Raw genomic sequence first — 22,253 nt, 5'->3', positions numbered from 1 at the left:
TTTTAAGCAATATAAGAATTAAAAACAATAGAATAATAAACGTAGAAAGTATAAGAATATCAATAAAAGTAGCAAAAGTTACTTAAAAGTAACCATAAAGAAAGATAATTTAGAATAATTTTAAAAATATTTTTTTACATGATATTGAAAATGAATGAAAATCAATATAACACATGAAAAAAGTAATATTGCTGATGATGTTTAAAGAGTAATATCGCTCACGATATTGATGTTATTGTTCTCAATGTGCGATGTTTCAAATAAAACATCCAATGCAAGTTAGAGGAGTCAAAACTTTAGCTGCAGAGGCCCACAGGAAGCCAATCTTATATAGTGGCCAAACTGTGGAATTACAACATGATGCCATTAGGTCCAAAGAGACTTTTCCTTATAGACTTTCATTGTGAAAGTCAGCAGATACATTTTTTTTTAAAGTCACAACCCCTGTGAAATGACTCGTTTCACCATCAGAATTCGATCCATTTGGTCGGATAATATTTGGAAAGTCTAGAAGAGCTGCACAGTTAAAATCATTTTATTCCCATTCATCATAGTGGAGGGCTAACAGGAAGTTAGCCGGCTCAGCAAACCCAAGACGCTAGTGTGCATGCTCCATGGCCCCAACAATGTGGAAGATCCGGGCACTTTTATGGCCGGCAAGTTGAACTTTTTTGACCTCATGCGCCACTGAGCAGCTTTCATAGGAATGAATGGAACCCTCCAACACTATGTCCACCCACTGTATGCATCCATGGCAGAAACACAGACCGAACACACTCAATGCAAGTTCAAAGCCAGGTCATTTAGTGGCAACAGGACCTTCAATGAATATTTGCTTAATTAGAGAACTGAATTGACTATTGAAGTTCACTGTAATATGCTCAAATATTTAGAATGTTGTAACATAAAGGTAAATTTTATCATCAACACAGGTGCGACGGAGTAATCACCCCATCATTATAATGTCTCCAGTAGTTTAACTTGCCTGTGAGTGACCTATAATTGACACTAATAGGCAGGCATGACTGTGGCACAGTGGCTCATTAGCTAGCACTGTTGTCTCACAGCAACATCCTGGGCTGGATTTTATCCAGATACTCCAGCTTCTCCTTCAGTACAAACACATGCAGGACAGGTGAGCTCCAAACTCTGTATTGTTTGAATATAGATGTATATGTATATGTATATTTGGCCAATCTGTAGATGAGCATGTTTTTCTCTATGTGTCACTTCTATAGTGTTACAGTATGTCAGAATAACCCCATCATTCACCACTGTATTGTTAAAGCCCACAATACTGTATGGTTGAATTCATTCAGGTTGACCGACTGTCAGTGCAGCCATAACCAAAATGTTTTAGGCAGCATGGCATTTGTACCCAGGTGTTAGTAGTCAGCAACACTATTTACACCCGTGTGTCTAATGCACCCTGCCTCTTATATTTGACTTATCATTTTAACCCAAATCATGATCTTTTCCTGAACCCGGCCAAGTAGTTTTGGTGCCTAAACATAACCAATCTGTAACTGAAAAAATGACACAAGCTAACTAAGTCTACAAATTAATTAATGTAAATCTCTGTTAGTCTCACAGAGGATTTGCACCCCATTTTCATGGGTGAAAGCCCTGTAGCTAAGACATTAAGCCGAACCCACATTAAACTAATCAGGAATTAATAATTCTTTATACTGCGTGACTAGACCCAGTGTAAATAGATAAGATAAGATATTCCTTTATTAGTCCCAAGACGGGGAAATTTACAATTAAATCAAATTTTACATTACTGCCTTTAAGCACATGTCACAGTATCAGTATGACAGCTAATGACCCAGGGCTGTCAATAATATGTTGTCTTAGTATTTAGGAAAAATACCACCAAATACCAGACGAATTCACATGAAATACAAAATCTAAAAAAGACCAGAGGACAAAGGAAATGTTCAACTTTGGCACACAGCTAACAGCGAAGCTAAGAGATGGGCTAAGAGTTTTGTTTCAGCAGGTCATAAAACAAGACATCTTTCAAACAGCTCGTTTTAGCAAAGTAATAAATGTGCTCACACAATAAAAACATACTCAAGAAAGAAGATTATGATGCCTAGCCCTTTGCATTAAGACAATTTCATATTGAACATTCTCTGCAGCTACGTATATATTTACACATATATATATATGCACAAGGGGGGTTTATATCTGTTGTCTTTCAACACATTAAGACTTAATTGCTGTTAATTATAGAAACAGGCTTACACGTGTAAAGGTTTTTGTGCTATGGATTTCCACACTGCCTCCTTCTTTGCCTTAGGTTATGCTGCTGCTGCCAGTAGGTTCCCTGACCACCAGTAAACCACATGCCGGGGATTTAAACCAAGAATTCTTTAAACTGCTTTGCATTATGGCGTGAAAAGGGGGGCTCAGCATGGATCATGTATGTGAGGAAGGCTTTATATATATATAGGTGACTGAGTGTTCATAACAACAATAACCATAACAATGTTTAGGAGCATCTGCGGGTCATATTGTGCTATATGTGCATGTTGTTTATGGGAGCAGGCTGTTAGGAGACGGGAAGCTACAATATCTTAGGCAGATTAGTTAAAAAAACAAACAAACACAATATCTGAAAATTTGCTTCAAGGGATTATCTGAAGTTTACCTTCAACTTCACTCCACGTGGCGATCTGGCCCTGAGGACAGACTCTGCTGGCAGTGAGAAAAAGCCATCTGCTGCTGTTTAACCCTCCCATTAAAACACAGCACACAAGGAGGAGAAAACAGAGTGTGAATGTGGGAGTATGTGTGTGTGTGTGTGTGTGTGTGTTGGAGAAAGAGAGAGGCAGACTCACAAAAAACATAACAACCACCAACATGAGGTCATTTGAGTTTATCTTTTACTCCAACTCATGGATGGGAAAAACAACAGTTCTTAATGGAAAATTACTTCAATACACCCTGAATCAGTTTCACCAGTTTCAATTTGAACTATTTTCGCTTAAACATGGCAGCTTCTATACAGGTGTAACCTGGAGAAACAGCATCCTGCTGTATCCATTCATTCCCCACCTGGTATTTAAAGACCTTGAAACAGCAGCTCTTCCAGTTAATGATTGGCCACTGCGGGGAAAGTGTGCACTTACACTGTTGACTGTTATCGCTGCTGACCACAAAGCCACTGGAGCAGTATCTCCGAGGCTGACATTAATGGAGAGGGCAGTGCTTCGTTTAAAGAGACAGGTCAATTCTTTTTCGTCTGCTTTGGAAGAGATAGTGGGCACACGGAGACACTGTTCACACAAATGGGACTTTAATTGAGAGCAGATTGTGCAGTTTGCTTCTGCGGGATTGAAGGCTACATTTATTGGCTAATCGAGCAGAATATTAAATGGAAACTCTGAATTATGAGTTGAATCAAGATGATTGGAATATGTGCATCCTCTTCATATTTTCCCTTCATCTCCGGTCTTGTTATAATACTTGAGGGGAGAACCTCTCCAAAAGGAAATTGGACAATAAAAATGTAGTTCTTCATGTGGGAGGGGGATTAACATCCATACTTCAATGGGTTCAAGCCAGGAGAACCCTCCTTTTACACTGATTTAATGTTTTTGCTTATCTTAAGCCTCGTGCTGCCTTCCCAAGGAGATCACTCTGGGCACAGGCACATCAGCAGCCAGGGCCGAGTCCCACCAGCTGTACTCTGGTGACAACACGCAGGTTGGCCTGTGGTCAATCAGGTAGCGGTTCAGGTAGCTCTCTTCGAGGCCCCGGGCCTTTACCCCGTTAGCATGGTCCTGCAGAATGAGCAAAGAGCAGGCTTGAGCCAGTTTGTACATCTCAGACACCAATCCTCCGTACAGCTCGGAGGTGTAGTAGTAGTCTCCTTTGTCCTCCTCCACGCAAGCTGATGAGACCTCTTCAACTTCGTAAGGAAATGTATTTCGAGGCATCCCATAGAGCTCTGGGTGCAACGTGGCCACCAGGTCTCCCAGGATTTCCTCTCCCACAGGGGCCACAAACTCCTGATCGATGTCAGCGCAGAAGATGTATTCAACCTCGCTGCCGATTGGGTTTTTGATGGCATCAGCGAGCAGGGCCATCCGGCGATGGGCCAATCTGTCCCAGCCAGGCAGCTCTGCAACAGGAACCACCTTCAGCTGTCGTTTAGGCCCCAACTTGATGGGCGGATCTAGTGAACGGGGATTGTCTGTGAGGATGTAGTACGTAACCATCTGACCAGGGAGAAAGTGGGTTTCAGCTGAAGAGAGGAAACGTCGGATGAACTGGGCGTAAGTCCCCACCACGAGTGCCAGCAGGCCTGTACGGATTCCCCGGTGTTCGAATTTAGCCCTACGCCGAGCTGACTTACGGGTGTCACCCCACACTAACGGAGCACCCCATGGTGTCTCCATGGGAGTTTGCTGCACTGCTACCTTGAAAACCTTCATGTCTGTCACTGGTCTTCCCCTCTCCAGTCCCAAAGCGTGAAAGATAGGATGAGGTGATTCCACACTGACAGCAGCTTTACGTCCATGGAGGAAGTCTGAAGGGGCAAATCATAGTTTTCTAATTATTCCAACACCATCTGCACTCATGCACACTTTCCTACCTTATTTCGTACCACAACCTTATTTAAACAATTTTTTTCTTATGGCTGTGTCTGAAATATTACAGGAGACAGTTCTAATAATCTGTTACAGACAAGACAAAACGCAAAAAATAGACCTTCCTGAAGGGGATCTACTTAGCACGTAGTTCAGAAAACAAGGTTCTAATTTACATTTATTATGCCACAAGCAAATTTTCCCATGTGCATTTAGTGTACCTGCACAACATGTTAGAGTAGAACAAATTCTTCAGTACACTTACATATGATTAGAGACAGCAGAAAACAGTACAGGACCAGATGTAATCTTGTCACTCTGACTGGTCCTGTTCGAAGGATAAACACACAGATGCACGCACAATTAAATGAAACCACAGCAAGCAGCTATACTCTTGCAGTGAGCACATTTTACTTACAAAGCTATTCATTTAAACCCTGACAGGTAAAATGAGTCCAGTTCATAGGAATGAGAACAATGTGCTGAAGGAATAACTCCCTTTGGGAGTGATTGCACAAATAATGTAATATTTAAAGCATATGCAACCTTATACAGTACAGCCAATGTAGTTCTAAAGGTTGTATACATAACAAGATATTATATGACTAAGATAAAATGTAATTTACTTGATATCTTTACCAAATAATGTGTATGATGCATTAAAATGTATGAAGTAGTAGCCCATACAATGTAAACGCAAGACATGAATATGTGTGGGATGTTTTTATTTAATTTACTTTTACTTTATTTGACACCAAATTAATTGCATAAAATGCTAACTCTCAGATCTTAAAGGATTCTGGTTAACTATTGATGTACAATGAAATAATCACAGTGCACACTTTCTGATTTTCAGAAAGTTTAGCTAAAAGGCCTTTCTCAAATGAAGAAGCAGCGACAACAGGGATGAGGGATACAGCAGGGTGAAACCACATGTGATGCTGAGCTAATAGAAATATAGAAGGTGAAGGAAATATAGTGTTTCATGAAGAAAAACAGGTACTGAATCAAAGTTTGCAGATGACTACTTGAGACAGAACATGTGAGTGAATGTCGATGTTTGTCTTCATATTGTCTGCATGAGCTAAATTCCCTCCATCGCCAGACAAGAGATTTAGGAAACATTGTACAAAAGTTCTTTAATTAATCAAGGACTTATTTATTCTTCCTGGACATATTTGCAGGATTGCAAACTGCTCATAGAAAACCTTTAAGAAAAGCATTACAAAGCTTTGGTATTTGCATTTCGGCCTGTGTGGCTCAGTCCAAAATCTCCATGTCTTTAAACCAACTGAGGTTTAAATGGGCATGTAGAGCAGTCACAAAGTCAATGACAGATGAGGGGAAAATAGTCAGATATGACACGAGCAGAAGAGGTGGAGCAGTGGCTGAGGTTGTACTGACCTGCGGGTGTCTTGCAGAACGGGAACAGCGCCATACTGTGACCTGCTGAAGGATAAACACACAAACCTTTCTCTGAGGCCTCTATTTTTACCAAACAAAATCTCAGCCTCTCTCTCTCTCTCTCTCTCTCTCTCTCTCTCTCTCTCTCTCTGTGTCTTTATCTGTCTGTCTATCTCTATGTCTGTCCTGCTTGCTCTGTCTCCCCCTGGGAATGCACTGTTTAACTCACCGTTTTCCACCAGTGATTATTTTCTTACCTCACACCCTCTTTCTCTCTCTTCTCTTTGCTTTTATAATATTTTCCACTCCCTTTTACTTCACATATCTTCTTTCTCGCCCCCCCCCGCCCGCCTCCCCTCCTCCCCCTCATTTTCCCCCTCAGGCTTCTGCAGTATTCAGTTTTGGAGAAATACCAAAGCAGCCAGATGTGTGGGGAATCTGGGCAAAATGGGAGGAGCTGAGGAGTGCAGGACAAGATACAGACAATGAAAGAAAACAATAAAAAGGTTAGATTACCCATGCAGTGAATAGAGAAGTGGATTGTAACGTTCTTTCCTCCTTCTCATGTTGGAAGTATGACGATAAACATTAGGCAAGGGGCAGTCACGTAACACTTCTTGGAAGAACCTGAATAAATGCTCATATTTCCTGCAAATGCATCCGCCTTAGAGAAAATGCCAGCGTACATCTCAAGTGATTCGGGATCCTGTATAGAAGAGAGTTAGTAGGAGGCAGACAGACATTATATTATGTATAATATACTACATTATAAAGCCGTCTTACTGTAAGCTCACGTCAGCAGGCTGTCGTATTCTTTCTGTCCATAAGGTGGCGGCACTCAGTAGGAAATACAATGGAAAAGGTCTTTGAACATCTCTAAAGATACTTTAAAGAGGCTGTAAGAGCTAAAATTAAATTATGATTCTATGTAACATTATTACCAACGGATATTGAAAGACCCTTTACACTTTATGAATAAAAAGCCCTCTAAGGGAGACTTCTCATCTAGTTGCTGAACACCATGTGTCGTGATTGTGAATGTTGTGTTTCATCATCTAACTCCAAATTAAGACTGTGTCTCGTTATGGCAAGGCAATATGGCTTGTTTTTGCAAGCTTGGGGACGATTCACGATTTGAAACGATTATTTTCTGCACTTAATGTATAAAGACTGAAGACAAATACAGACCATTTTTAGTCTCACTAGTGCTTTGAACCCGTGCTTTTGCTCATACTGACAATGCTACCATGCTGATGTTTCACAGGTATAATGTTTACTGCATTCACTGTCCTCCAAGATTTGTTACTTAGCCCTACACAGATGGTGGAAATGATATTTGGTCTTAAACCAAAACCACACTGGGAAAATGACAATTTTAACTGACGGTGGCACTAAATTCAAAGTTATGTAAAGTTGCAGTTCATCCAGAAGTGCTCACGAATGCCAAGAGATCATTCAAGCCAGTAGGATTCATCGCCTAGGAACCATGGCTATTTGTGAAAAAAACATAATAACAATCCATCCACTAAGCAGTTGAATCAGTCCCAGAATCACTGTATGCTGCTGCAAGAGACTCAAACAGACTAAAGAGGTCACTTTGCAGTTTATTACGATAAATCTCATTATTATTTTTTTTTATACATCCATACAGAAATTGCAACATAATTTTGGCTTGTGTAAACAACTTTGGACTGAAGCATCAGTCAAAAACAAAAACATGGAGAAAACAGCACGGGCTACACTAAGGAACGGATAAATTACAGGGTGCACATGAAGCGTTATCCCAAACATCTTCGTTTTCCTGTCACCGTGTTGGCAGAGAAGCGGGGCAGGCAGTTCCAAGCTGGAGGATAGAGACTCTGCATAGAGGATTCGTAACTTTTCAGGTCATAAACACTAGCATCTGTAAATTGATCTACACCATGTGGAGATGAGTATGCACATTTACAGCATATATTAAGGCGTTCAAGATGAATGTGCTTGCAGGTTGCTGTGCAGAGCCCCTATTCTACAGAGTTTCTGGTCAGCTTCTGAAATGTGATAGGTCCGCTAATACCAAAGAAATAATACCAGAGAAGTAATATTAATGCAATTATCTGTCCAGGATTCAAGGAACTGTTTGTCGTTGGCATATTACAGATGATGAACAAACAACATGTCAGCCATTTGCACAGTCACTGAAATACACAGAAGCTTTTTGACAGCAAAGATTTTGGCAGTGTTCATTTGTAGTTATGGTAACTACACTGACTTTGCAGTTTCTGAGTGAACTACGCCACAAGAAAATAAACTGTTCAAGGGTTTGATACTGTATATATTATTTCCATAAACTATGAGGATCCTTAGAAAAATATTTCATTTAATGCAGCATTGTACTTATACAAAATTAAACAAATTGCACAAGAAGAAGATTAATCGGTTTCTTTTCTTCCATTTTCAATGTGTCACTACTCCAACAACGGTGCTCCATTGTGTCATTCATTATTACCAGAGTAGAGGTTGGTTATGTTTTCTCTTTTCCAATTCCAATAGTCTATTGGTACAACTGTATCGTTTCACCTGTCTGCTTTTTCAGTGTACAATCTTTCACACTCTCTATATTTGTCTTAATACTTAGAAGAATCCAGAATGTGATTCTATTGACTCTTTCGAGCTTTGTCGACACCCTGAGAATAAATCTTTTGTCAACACAGTTCAAACATTTTGAAATTGTGGATCAATTTAAAATTTTGCTTCATTTTGAATGCACGCTGGCTCTTATTTAATGACTTTATGTCAGTTTTTTTTAAATTTAATTTGTCCTCTAAAGTAAATAAAGTGACCCATAAGGTGTCCCGTAATTGTGAAAGATATTTAAACCAAAAAAAAAAACCAAAAAAAAAAACCATGTGGGACTTATGAAAAATGACAAAATACAAATAGAAACAGGATTTTTGAAAGTGGAGATTTTAGATGTAAAGTGTTTTCAAAACCCTTTTACAATCATCGTCTTTGAATAATATTTAGATAATATATATAGATACTAATACAAAACTTAGATTCTGAAGGTGGCATGCTTGAGCAGGCAGTGAAGAGAAGAGAGACAAGGCCTAGCTCTCCTTTCTCATGATTTAAATGCTTTCACTTTTCACTACATGGAGTTTGTAGCAGAGAGGCTCCGTGTTTTGAATCACCTGTGGGCTGCAAATTTTGCACGACTGAATGAGAGAATTAATTCATGAATGTGTGTTTGGCAAATGAAGGTAATGAGATCCAATTTTGCAGCATTTTTGGGGGAAAAAAACGTAACTGAGTGGAAGAGTTCTCTTTCCCGGATTTTTTAATCTTTTCCTCCAGTCCTCTTATGCCCGATCCCATCCCTCTGCTTTCTCTCTTCGCCTTGTTCCTCTGCTCCCCAACCAACACATAGCCATGCTTCTCCCTTATCTTATATCTTTCTTCTTCTCTCCTCTGATTTCCTCTCCTCCCCTCTTCCCTCCTCTCCTCCAGGCTTCACTTGCGGTCATCATCTATCATCTCAAACAGGGCCTGCAGCAGTCGGTCATCTCTGTGTCTGTACGGCTTGGTGCTGTAGAAGCCATCAGTGTAGTCACTGTAGACACTGTCCTCGGGGCCCCGGTACTTGTTGATCATGTCCAGAGCCTGGTACAGCATCTTAGGTGGGAGTCTTGTTGCTGGAGGAGAGAGGCTCCGGTCCGGCTGCAGCTGCTTCCTCCAGGCGGAGGAGGCCTTGGCTACGGTCTGGGCCCGTTGCAGGACCGGCGTCTGCCTGTTGAAGGCTGTCTGAAGGAGGCGCAGCAGGGCCAGGGAGGGGGAGTAGGGTGAAATTGGGGGCTTTTTGGGCTCCTTCTCTGGGTTGGAAGGAAGGGGGGCTTGTGCAGTCTTTGAAGGTAGATAGGCCTGTGTGGGCTCCTGTGTCATCAGATAGACAGAGAGGAGACGTGTTACTGGTGCGTGAGAAAAGAATGACTCACAGAGTGTACATCTAAAGACAGACAATATAACCGTTTCTACTCCGTAAACACTCTCAAATTTAACCTGATAGTCTCGCATCATAATTTAATTTCAAATGTCCTGAGGAGCACGTGATTAAGAGCCATAAACAATACACAATATTTCACAACACAGGACTCTATATGTAATATTATCCCCAATAATCTGCTGCATTTTTAAATGATTACTGATTACATGATTTGCATTTGTAAGATGGTGTAAGCTATTATCATTATGAGCCAAACTTATGCTACACGACATGTGAAGCCTTTGCAACCTAAATTATTCATCCGACCACATAAAGACTTCCTGTGTTGATTATGTCTGTAGATTTTATTGGAGGTTTTTGTAGTTACGTGATGTTGGGAGTTATGTAAGTCTCTATTGTGGTATCACCTGGTTGGGTGTGGTCAGGCGTGTGGGTGTTTTGGTGCACCTGTAACCACACCCAACAGTGATGTCACGGAGTGCTGACACACATTGACTGTTACATCACTGCAGCAAGGAGTTAAATCACTGGGGATCAACAAAAAAAAAGATTTCCAGTGGGTACTAAGCTGCTCTTTAAGGACTGAAATGTCTCAACAACTGTTAGATGGATTGTCATGATGTTTTTTTTACAGACATTCACACCTTCCTTCAGATAATTTGCGATCAGTTTGGTGATTCTTTGGCCCTTCCTCCATCGTCAGGTCAAAAATTCAATTTAGCCAATACAGTTTGAGAATACAGTACAATTCTTTCATTCTTTCACCATACCTTATTTTTTGTATATACTGTACATGTAAACATATATATATTTTATATTTTTTATTCCCTTTCTTTGTATGTGTGAACTGTATCTTGTATGTGTGAATCAGAACTGCTGCTGACTTGAAATTTCTCCATTGTGGGATAAATAAAGGAATATCTTATCTTATCTTATCTTATCTTACAGTACTAACAACACTACAACATCATAGAGTTGTTGGTATGACTGACAGATTCTCAGTCTCGTTTTAATAACACATAGCTTTATCTCTGTGAAGTGCAGGAGTGTGAGTGTGCTGAGCATCTTTCCTTCCCTCTACATATAAACCAGGTTATCATGTCGTCACTGAACTAAAGCTTTAAATTCTGTTGCAGGTGAACTCACCTCCATCATGTCATCCATATGTTCCACACCACGCCGGTCATTCTGCACAGCGTTGTAGGGAATGTACACTCTGGGCTTCTTCATGTGCTCTGGCTTCTCTGACGTCCCATGAAGGATCAGCTTCCAGTTCAATATGCGACCCTCGTTCTCCATACGACCTGACTATCATGGGATATAAATATAATTTATAATTATTTACTTTCATACTTAATTATTATCTCAAGTTTTCCTTTGAATGGAATTGATCCTTTTAGTCACCATATATGTGTAACTCACAGTGTCGGTGATCTTCAGGGTCCATGTACCAGCAGGATCTTCTCCCCACGTATGAACAGACATGAAGTCCCAATTCCTGAAGCCATTGGAGGACGTGTCCCTCTCTCGCTCAGCCAGCAGCACTGTATTGGTACCTAAGGGAGAATCCAAAGGGACAAACCAGTTGAGAACTTATTTCACTCAAACGTGTGTGTTTGTTTGGGTTTGTGTGTTTGTATGTGTGTGTCTCTAACCGGCTGGGGAGGTGAGTGTTATGTGCAGGTCCCCTCTCCTGGTGTATTCAATGCTGGCCTCCACCTGCACGTGCTCCAATGAGCGGACTGCGTTCTCCTGCCCCGCACAGGCTTTGGTTGGAATCTCTATAGTGATCTCCCCCGCTGCTTTCAGCTCCCTGTGGGATGCATTAAAATAGCAGGGAATGAGACACACAAACAGCTCTCCCTGCAGCTCCTTGACATGCTCTCATTACCGAACGCAGGTCTCGGAAAAAGCAGAAGGGTGGAAAAACATATTACCTCTACACCTACTGCTGTAATGACATATTACTGTATGACAGTTTGAAGACGATCCCAAATTTGGGAATAATTTAGCACATGACAAGCATTTGTAAGATGCATAGACAGATTTGGATGCCTCTGGTCATTCATTTGCAAAAACAGTTAATCCTCATCTCTCCCAGACATGAATGAAGGGATTTCCGCATTAAAGCTGGCATAAAGCTGGAGGGGGTTGTAGACCACTAAGCATTGACGGAAATGTAGAGCCAAATCCTTGGGATTAGACAGGAATGTAGCAAGGTAATGGGGAAAGTTTGTGTCAGTGCTATTGAGTCTCATAATCCAAAGTAAATGGCCAAAGAATGGACACTTAAAGGAGCGAAGAACTCAGTCAGTCTTTGCTGCTGTCCACAGGTGGAACAATGTGAAATCAAAAGGTTGATTCAAGGACAAAATATGGCAGCCGAGCTTTAGCCCTCAATTTTCATGGCTCATTAATCCACAAAGGAATGCAAACAAGACATCTGGTGAGACAACAGCAGGGAGGGATTCTTTGCTTTGAGTTTTCGTCCATGCGTGCCAGCTTTGGGATTTAGATACTTAATCCCATTGTTTAACAATTAGCATTTGTCAGCAAGTGCTCAGAGCCGATGACTGACCTCAAATTTATACGTGCTCAGCTGTCACCATTTAAAATAATAATGATTTCTATTCATTTTAATGGCACACAAAGCCCTCCCAGTCTTAAGCCTGACAGAGCTTGTCACGACTCAGCTCGAAAAGCAACAGATGCGTCTTTAATAACATGCGTAGTTTGATCTGTTGATCTGCTTTGTAGGACCCAAAATGTCAGGACAAATAAAAATAAAGCTCTCCCGCACTCTTGAATTAGATAATTTGTCAAAATGTGACATTGTCGTGTAGAACACACCAGTGGATTCTAATGATTCGGCATTGGGACAAAAACATATGCACGATTAAAGATAACATTCATCATTATGTAAAAGATAAGCACTCTAAACAAAAAACAAAAGGTAGATGAGAGAAGCTTTAAGACATCCACATACCTGGGCTGGAAAGAATCATCCCTGACGATACATTGCGTCTTTTCAGGCACGTGCTTCCAGGTGGCCGGGTCAGCGAGGTCCACCAGGGCTTTGGCGTTGAGAAGGCCAAAGCCGAAGCGGCTGTTGACCATCAGCCCAGCTCCGTTCCTCTTCCAGCCGGGGTTATTGGCCAAAGGATCGAACTCTGAGGTCCAGACCACAATGTGCTGCAGGTCTCTCCACGTAAGATCTGGGCTGAGAGAGGGAGCAGGGACAGGGAGGTAGGCCGGTGAGTTTTTACTGACACTGATAAAGAGATGTCAAATGACATTAAACCCATTGTAGCGTGCATTTTAAATACCACATGCAGATTACGGGTAACAGGTGTTTAATTTGCATACTTTTGTTCCAGTGCCAGGGCAAATATTCCAGCAGCTAGAGGGGCAGAGGCCGACGTCCCTGTGTGAGTCTGAGTGCACTCATTGTGCAGATCAGCACTCGTCTGAAAGCAAGCAGGCAAAGTGTAACATGAGAAAGAAATGCATGCATTAATAACCTTTGATAACATGACATGTCCCTTGAACAAAACCACCTAACGTTACTTGACATGGCGTAAGGGGAGATAACACAAGTGGTCCAGTTACTCACAATCCTCTGGTCGGTGTAGTCCCCGCTGCTGTATGCTGTAGCCAGAGTGGACGAGCACTTCTCAGCGTACCACGGGGACAGGCCCTGCTGGGAGGCACTGCTGATCGAGATAGTGTAGATGCTGTCCGTGTAACCATCACAGTCACAGTTATCACCCTGGCGGCCTCCATTACCCGACGCCCAAACAAAGATAGAGCCTTTCCCTCCACGGCCCTGCAGAGGACGAGACAGTGAGAGAGCTGAGGACGTGTTATTGTATCAGATCCTGCAATGTAAGGTAGTTTACATTGCAAACATAATACAGCTACCATAATACTGCTGTGGAAATGAATCATTTTATGGTATGGGGTGTAATAATTCAATGTAACTCCAGGCTGTAATAGGCACTGTCTAATGTATATCTCTGCTAACAATGACCAACAGCAGTTTGTCATTGGGAGCTGAACACATTGTGCTTATTGATTCTGTTCTATCTGATTCCTATCACTGCTGCACATAATAGCTCCCATTAGGAACCTCAGTCTCAGATCACACCGGCTCAATGTCTTATCACTTACCTTCTGGATGCCATATTCAAATGCCTTCTGGGCCAGGCGGCCAGGGCCCTCCACTGTCTTGCCATCATCATTGGGTCCCCAGCTGGCACTGTAGATGTCCACGTGGTCTGGATTGAACCCGATGGAGCTGGCCTCGATGGCGTCAGTCACGATCCCGTCCAGCATACGAATGCCTGAGCAGAGAGAGATGGGAATGTTATAGCATGGTGCCCACTTGTGCTGTTTGTGTTTTAAGATGCAGGAGTTTCTGGGGCACTAAGAACCAGCTGGCCGTTTAATATTGCAAACTATTATTTAGACGAATTGGAGCTCAGTAATTTTGCAGAGTGACATTATGCAACTATCAGGTCTCCTTCAGGAAATCTTCCTTCCCCACTGGCTGTAAATGAAATCCAAGGATGTGCAGCAGTGGAATCTAACAGCAGTGCTTAAAAAGAAAGCTCTTTGTGTGCTATTCTTTTGCAGCCTGTTTAAAAAGTACTCTTACCTCCAACTTTGGAGTTGTATGCCACTCCAACCCCACATTTATTGTTGTCTGCCTGCATGGCGATCTCCCCAGCACACCTGGTCCCATGTCTATGAACAAATGACACATTTAATATACAGGCACTCCTAATTGAAGCATTAACTCGTATTTTTTTCACTGATTTTAGCTCCATGCATTCACCAGTCGGAGCTGTATTATTAGGTGTGATCATGCAGAAACATATAAACATTCTATAGTGCTGCACTGAAGAAATTTTAAATAGCAAATGTTCTTTTTAATGTGCAGGTTTTGTGCTATGATTGCACTGAATTGTCTTTCCCAAGTGTTTACTTCTAAGTGTTTTGCCTGCTGTAATTATTTCATAGGATGCACAGCTCATTACAAGACACCACTACATTGTTTGATGAAGTAACGTCTCTCTTAAAATGTCATGTTTGGAGAAGAAAATGCTGATCGCGCTGACGGGGTCATAGAGGTTCTCTGGTTGTGTTGCGCCGCAGTTATTCATCTGAGAGAATAAGCTCTGAACTGTTGAGTATACTGATAACAAAAGAGCACAGGGTGTTGGCTGAGAGGAGTGTGTGTGTGTGTGTGTGTGTGTGTGTGAGACAGCTAGCAGAGGATGAGTCATTAACTTCAGGTATGGTCTGAGAAACACTTGGAGAGGAGACACAGTAGAGGCAGAAAACATGAATCCACTACAAAACCTATTTTCAAGGCTTTTAGTAGAATCTGATTTCACCTTGTTCAGCCTTTTTTTTTTTTACCTGCATATCTTTATTTCTAACCACAAAGGAATGAATCCTGCAATAACCAGGAAAATTTTAAAAATGTAAGCATGTCTCCTCTCAACAGTCAACTCACTTGTTTTCATTAGTGGAGTCGTATCTGGGGAATGGGTCCGGGTCGTTGTCGTTGAAATCGTAGCTGGCCGCTGCATCCTGCAAAGACAACAGACAGAAAAACCATCAGGCAAGCTGGAGTGACGTCAGTGAAGATCAGCTCACATCAGGCTTCAAACACAGATTCGTCAGGGCCAATCTGCTGTCATGGAGACATATATGACAGGTGACAAGAGGAGAGACTGATGCGACCAGATGATGAAAAAACACTTTGAATGTCTCTGAGGATGAAGGTGCTTGTCAACAGCAATCTCTTCAAACGCTCAGATTGTTTTAGAATGTCTTTTTTGCCTGAAGGTCGTGTCATAGGTCGACAGACAGCAGGATTTAAACGTCTGCCCTCTGTTTTCGTCTCTCCCATCATTCCCCTTCACTAGAAAATATAATAAATTATATAAATGATGTCCTTATTAGATAGGAAATCAGATCTAATTAGTTACTTTGAAGCTTCCTTTCAGTTTGTGGTTCACAGTAACAGCTTGCCTGTGACTGTCATTTCAAAATGACTGCTATTAATTTATGCAAATGCACGCCGCTCGTACGCCTTGATTGTTAAGGATGAGCGTCTTGGTTGATTGAGCCTCTTTGATTAATCAGCGTTAACTTAATTACAGTGGGTGAGTTGTTTCCATCAGCCCTGTTGTCATACTTTATTTCCACCCCTTCTACCCACCACCCCTCCCTGCGCTGGCGTCTGAGAGCAACAGCGCTGTTTGAAAGCAAACCACAGATGGGGCTTTTGAAAGGCTTTCAGAGTTCCTCTTACCAGGAGAAACTCTGCCAGAATGAGCTCCCATTCAGTTATGCCCGCTTTCGACCAGCTTGCAATTATCTGCACCCCCCTCTTCAGACTGGCAAAAACATTCTTGGGGGAATTAGAAATGTTTTCAAATTCTGCATCTCCAAAATGGAAGAGCAATCCAGAGCAAAAAGCCTAATTTGCATCTAGGAAATAAAAAAAAAGCTCTTTGCAGACATTATCATATAGAAGATTTGTTGCTGTCTTCATGAATCGCCTTGTAAGGTGTCACCAGCAGCGTTGCTGTGGCAACGGCAGGCCCAGACGACGGAGGCTGTCTCCATGGAAACGGTGTCTTACGTAGTTGGAGTAGATGTCTGTGTGGTTCCACTCCAGCCCGTCGTCCAGAACGGTGATGACCACTCCTTTGCCTGTGATGCCTTTCTGCCACACGGGGATCACGTGCAGGTCCAGCTTCGGCAGCGAGGAAGACGTCCGCGTGTCTTGCTGGAAGATAGGGACAAAATCGCAAAAATTACAAATCTGTAATTCACACAACGCCGTGTGTGTATTATCTCTGAGCACCTCGTCCAGGCGTCGCAGGCTCTTTAAGGATTATCATACGTGTTAAAAAGGGCAGCCATGGCAAAGCCCTCCAGCTCACTGACCTTTACAGAAATTAATTATTAGATTGTTTCTTTTGTCTGCGTCCACTCCTTGCTGTCAGAGAGTCATAATGGCACAAGCTTTTGTGTTATCCAATACAGCAACGTTACTGATTATTTCATATACAGACAAGGTGCCTCGCAGTGCTCAGACATGCTGTGTTTCAACCCATGATTTTTCCTGGTTCCACTCACATTCAATCCCCCTGTCGGATTACTCAGAGATCCATCTCCGGGGCTATTTAATACCACACGTGGTGAGTGAGGGGAGAAGGTGGGAGGGGGGTCGGGGTGAGGTGTAGAGCCTGTTTCACACGGAAAATCAGCAGGAATTGGGGGAGAGCGAGCAGGGCCGATGCCTGCCTGCCTGGGGAAGAGTATGATTCAGAGCTTGAGACAGCTACGACTAAAAAAAGAACCCACTTTGCTCTTTCGCTCTTTGCGCATTATGCACAGACACTGCAGAACGCCACCCCAAGACGTGACTCATCCATCTGATGTATATTTTTTTTTCTCTCCTTGGCTCCCACTTTGATTCCCTGTTTTCACCCCGTCCTCTCACTACCATCTTGTCTTTACCTCCCTTTCTCTTTGGACAGTATCAGCTCCAGCCGACAGTAAATACAATACAAACCTTGTTGTAAACACAGAGCAGATGTTCTACTTGGACACAGTGTGTTTCAATGGCAATTTGCTAGAGAGGATTTTTACTCCCGAACCAGCTCATACAGTTTTGCTTGTTTTGGTGTAGCACCAAATGACTCACTTGTTGATGTGATAGCAGCTGAGGGGGCTCTCAGTCGCCCGCCATGCATAGAGAAGACACACACACACACACACACACACACACAGCAGCTTATGCAATCTCTCTGCACCGATCGCATATAAAGCAAGTGGACACGCACACACACACACACAAGCAAAGAGATCCCTGGATGCACAATTAACATAGACTGACACTTGCACAGCCATGGATACACACTCTCTCTCTCTCTCTCTCTCTCTCTCTCTCTCACACACACACACACACACACACACAGCCATGCTGGCAGGAGGAATTTCAAGCTACAAGTATGAGTCACTCCCTGATTAAATTATCAAGCACTCGTGAAAGATAAAGACACTCATCCTGTTCTCGGGCCCAGCTCCACCCTCACTCTAATGTCGTTGATCATCACGGCTGCCGACGTCACTGTCGTCTAACCTCCAACCCTTTTCCCTCATCGTCACATTGTACTCTACGTCCTCGTTTGCAGAAAAAAGAATATCATAATCACAGCACAGTGGCTGAAACCTGAAACCATCTCTTTCTTTCCAGCATTTTACCCATTTCTACATATCTTTGTCCCAGCTAAACACAACAGGGAGGATGAATCACGATGCTCTAGATGGACTATAATGTGGCCCGTGGAGTGACACAGACCCGGGCTGATGTGGAAATACACTAAGCGGCACTTTAAGGCCAATTCCATTAGTGTCATCATCCCTCATCGGCAAAAATGATTCATCTCAATTTGTTTTCTTATTGCCCCACAAGCGTGTGCTTAGAGAATACTAATATGATCATGTCTGTTACCTGCAGCTCAACATTGTGGTTGGGATCTTTTCCTCAGACTCCATGAATTGTCTCTTTTTCCTGAGATTCAATTCAGTTTAGGTTGCTTGATTTACTAATTAAAATGAATGTAGGATCATTGTTACCTTATTGCTGAATAATATATTACCCCAACATGTTATCACACATACAAAACTATCATTTGATTGTGGTGCTATTTGTCAAAATCAACAGGAACTTTTTTGTCAGTTAACATTTTTTAAGTTGCTTTTGGTTCAGACATCTGACTGTTTTCACTGTTTTCTGACATATTATGGGTCACGTGATTAGTCGGGTAATACAGATGCAGATCAGTGGATACAGAGAATAATTAAGTTGCAGTTAGTTGGTTGCAGCTCTAATAGTGATTTGAACTGGAGTGATAACAAATATATAAGCAGTCTCCAAAATAGTCACTCCATCCTCTCTTAAATGCTACTGTAGGTGTACGAGCTGTGGTGAGTTCATTCTGGATCCAAATTAGTAAAGATGTCAATCAAAGTGGTAATGTCGGGGTCAGCCTGCGGTCAGGATAATATGAATGTGTTAGTAATGGATCCGGAAGGGGATGCACAGCTGTGACAATCTCCTTTTCTCTGCTTCTACTTGGCCTCAATGGGCTAAAACATCCCATTCAGGGTAAATTGGGACTTAATGCATGGTGCTCTACTCTACTCCATCCTACTGGATTATAGTCTCTCCACCCCTCTCATCTCCACATGGGCTGTGTTACCAATTAAGCAAATGGCTCTTTTGGCTAGTACTGCTTGATAGCATGCTATTGTTTCATTGTTTTCATGTTTTTTCCCCTACTTTTTTGGATTATGGTTGTGGAAAAGTAGTAAGCGGCTTTTTTTTTTGCATCCTAATGGTTGCGTTTCTGCACACATGCATGGCTGCGTACAAACTTACTGACAGCCCCCGTGCACGTACCATCGCACATGGTCAATAGCCTCCTGCTAGAGGCACGGGGTCCCTGTGAGGACAGAGCAGTGAACAGTGTGGAGCTGTCCAGCACTTGCAGGGCTGCAGAGAGTCTCAGGGGAGAACAGACCAGCAGCATGTGAACAGACAGCGTGACCAGTACACACCATATGACCAAGAGACTGGATATAAATCTGAATCTGTGGTTTATGGAGCTCTGGAGAGTGTAGTGGAGAGTAAATATATTCTTAAATGTGTACAGATGTCTTCAATTAATTGTTGAGCCACATGCTGAATCTAGTGCATTTTATCAACCAGAGCTGTGGCAACAAACCGACCTGCTGTTTTGTGTGGTTTGAGTTATTGGAGACTCACCAGGTACCACTGCTGGTTCCACATGGGATCATCGAACAGCTTATCCACCGGGCAGTCTCTGCACTCTCTGAGGGACGCCCGCTTGCTCCGGCGTTTCTCGTACTGCTGCTCTGCCCACAGCACCTGCACACAGACAAGCAGAGACGTTCGGTTCCCTCGGCCTTTTTGAAATGAGACCAAATGATTGTGGGCAGAGCCGGACAAGCTAATAGCCAAAGGTGGCCACTCACCCGATCATCCTCCGAGAGCCGCCTGGTGATGTGCTCGGCACTTCGCTTCATTCTGCTGGGGTGACTGCGGTGTTTGAACAAGAAAAGGTCTTCCAGGGCCCCGATCTGCAGAGAGGAAGACACCCGACAGGCTGAATATTTTTACGGGAAATGACACAACAGCAGCCATCTGGTCGCCGAAGCCTGTCGTGCAGGTTTAGAAATACTATTATCTCTAACAAAAAGCTGCAGGAATTCAGTTTTGGGGAGCGTGGGGGGCACACAACAGCTTGTTCATTCAGACAGTAAATGGTTTAGAGCAGTGTTACATCTCAATTTCTGCCCTTTATTTTGACTGGGAAACTGTGTCAGTACTTTTTATGAGATAAATAGTAAATTACATTAAAAATCAGATCACTATCAGACATAGAATATTTACATGTTTTATATCTATCCATTCTAAATTGAAAACCAATAAAACTCAATGCACTGGTCTTAGACACCTGGTCTATGCTTCTCTTTTGGGAAAGTAAAGCCTGTAATATCCACATTTATGCCACAAACTGATGCCAAGCAGTAAGAAACCTTGAGTAATGTCACAATGTGTCCATTACACAGTTAAACCACACAGTGTATAATATTTGTGCTGTCATTTAGCTCATGTTTTGGCTGATACTTTTACTTTAATGTAGATAAATGAACACGTTGTACTATAAAAACTGATTTTGTGGTTCTGACACAGTGGGAGAAGACAGTTTACATGCTGCGTCTCAGCCCCCACGACTGCTGGATGCTCAGTTAATCATTGACAGAGCCACTGGACTCATAGAAATGAATGAACTGCCCTTATAAATCAGCCTGGACCCTAATGTGTTTGTGCAGGACAGAAGACAGCATTAGTCAGCCTCAGATGCTGGGAAAAGACAGGGACGCACAGAACAGGGAAATGAAAACCAGAGGCTGGGGTTGTGTGTCATCAGAAGTGTGTAAACAGTGAGTCACAGATTGATTAAATCCTCCTCTTTTAATTTAGCAGGGTGCTGAAAACGCGGCGTGTGCTCTTGGGCTATCATAAAAAAGCAACGAGTTTCCAGTCTAATGGCCTTATCAAGCAAAGCAGAATAATTGATGCAGCTATTGCCTCCTCCTCTGTTACAACCCAGTCCACAGCTGATTCTGTAGGCTGCAGGCTTCATTAACATTTCATGATTCATTTTGTTTTTCATGGTTTCTCTTTGGATGCTGTTAAATTGGATGTTTGACATTAAAATGAGACAGTGGCACCATCATTCAGATCACACTTTGCTTTGATATCGCGCCAAATAAATAATACCCATTTAAAAAAACTGCCAACACACCTAATCTCAAGCTTTTTTTTTTTTTTTTTCCCAAGTCTAAACTGGTGCTGTGGTTCTTTTGGGCGTTGGTGCCTACCTGTCGGACCAGCTCGTAGTCCAGCTCTCTGGCGATCCCCTCTGCAGCCTCCAGTCCGCCTGGGATCTCCACCGCCCACTCGTTCAGGTACTGTCTGTCCCCGTACGAGGACTCCAGCGACCGGGGGACCACGGAGCACAGGATGGCAAAAACACAACACATCACCGCTGGACGACATCTCACTTCCATCTCAGAGGAAATCCAACCAGATGAGGAGAAAATAGTGAATGAAGACACAAACAGCTTAGACGCTCCCAAAAAAAGCAGCCAGAACTCCGAGATGTAAATGTTTTGTGGTGATAATAAAGAAATCTCCTTGTTTGATTTCTGTTTATTCCTCAAGAAACAGCTGGCTGAGGTGGAGAGAATGAGAAACTGCGCGTTATTGGTCCGCCAAGGAGAGGAAATGCTGGTGATGGGGAGGGCTGGCTTGTGCGCTGTGCGTGCGTATGTGTGTGTGTGCGTGTGTTTGTGTGTGTGTGGTCGCGATGGGGGGGCGTACACACGTCAAATTACGGCTGCTCTGACGTCAATTTGGCGTCTACCTTTGGTAAGATGTGAGTTTGAGCCCCTGGAGGAGAAAGTCTGAACGGGAGGAGGGGGGAGATCCGACTAAAAATATCCCGCTGTTTGTCCCCGAGGAGGAGGAGGAGGAGGAGGAAGAGGAGGAGGAGTCGCAGGGAAGAAACACAACAATAAAACAAACCCTATGTGGTCCTATAAAGGCGCTTACTTGTAGATGTTTATCATGATTGTCATTATTAGGA

General features: G+C 42.6%; 2 protein-coding genes across 2 annotated transcripts; both read right to left on the bottom strand.

Moving 5' to 3' along the window:
• Positions 1 to 2,931: 2,931 nt before the first annotated feature.
• Positions 2,932 to 6,321, bottom strand: LOC139218722 (globoside alpha-1,3-N-acetylgalactosaminyltransferase 1-like). Its single transcript, XM_070850395.1, has 4 exons — positions 6,263 to 6,321; positions 6,006 to 6,050; positions 4,867 to 4,929; positions 2,932 to 4,540 (listed from the first exon to the last, which is right to left on the bottom strand). Exons 2-4 carry the CDS (start codon positions 6,037 to 6,039, stop codon positions 3,615 to 3,617), a joined length of 1,023 nt encoding a protein of 340 aa, XP_070706496.1. The 5' UTR covers positions 6,040 to 6,050; positions 6,263 to 6,321; the 3' UTR covers positions 2,932 to 3,614.
• Positions 6,322 to 7,640: 1,319 nt separating this feature from the next.
• Positions 7,641 to 21,876, bottom strand: pcsk1 (proprotein convertase subtilisin/kexin type 1). Its single transcript, XM_070839941.1, has 14 exons — positions 21,487 to 21,876; positions 20,074 to 20,178; positions 19,844 to 19,966; positions 16,646 to 16,792; positions 15,509 to 15,585; positions 14,645 to 14,733; positions 14,158 to 14,330; positions 13,601 to 13,813; positions 13,354 to 13,454; positions 12,974 to 13,207; positions 11,643 to 11,800; positions 11,410 to 11,543; positions 11,134 to 11,295; positions 7,641 to 9,917 (listed from the first exon to the last, which is right to left on the bottom strand). Exons 1-14 carry the CDS (start codon positions 21,673 to 21,675, stop codon positions 9,498 to 9,500), a joined length of 2,325 nt encoding a protein of 774 aa, XP_070696042.1. The 5' UTR covers positions 21,676 to 21,876; the 3' UTR covers positions 7,641 to 9,497.
• Between the last annotated feature and the right edge of the window lie 377 nt (positions 21,877 to 22,253).

The sequence above is a fragment of the Pempheris klunzingeri genome, chromosome 2 (genome assembly GCF_042242105.1).
Source record: "Pempheris klunzingeri isolate RE-2024b chromosome 2, fPemKlu1.hap1, whole genome shotgun sequence".
Lineage (NCBI taxonomy): Eukaryota > Metazoa > Chordata > Actinopteri > Acropomatiformes > Pempheridae > Pempheris > Pempheris klunzingeri.
The sequence above is the reverse complement of the archived record's forward strand: the minus strand, read 5'-3'. Positions and strand labels throughout refer to the sequence as shown.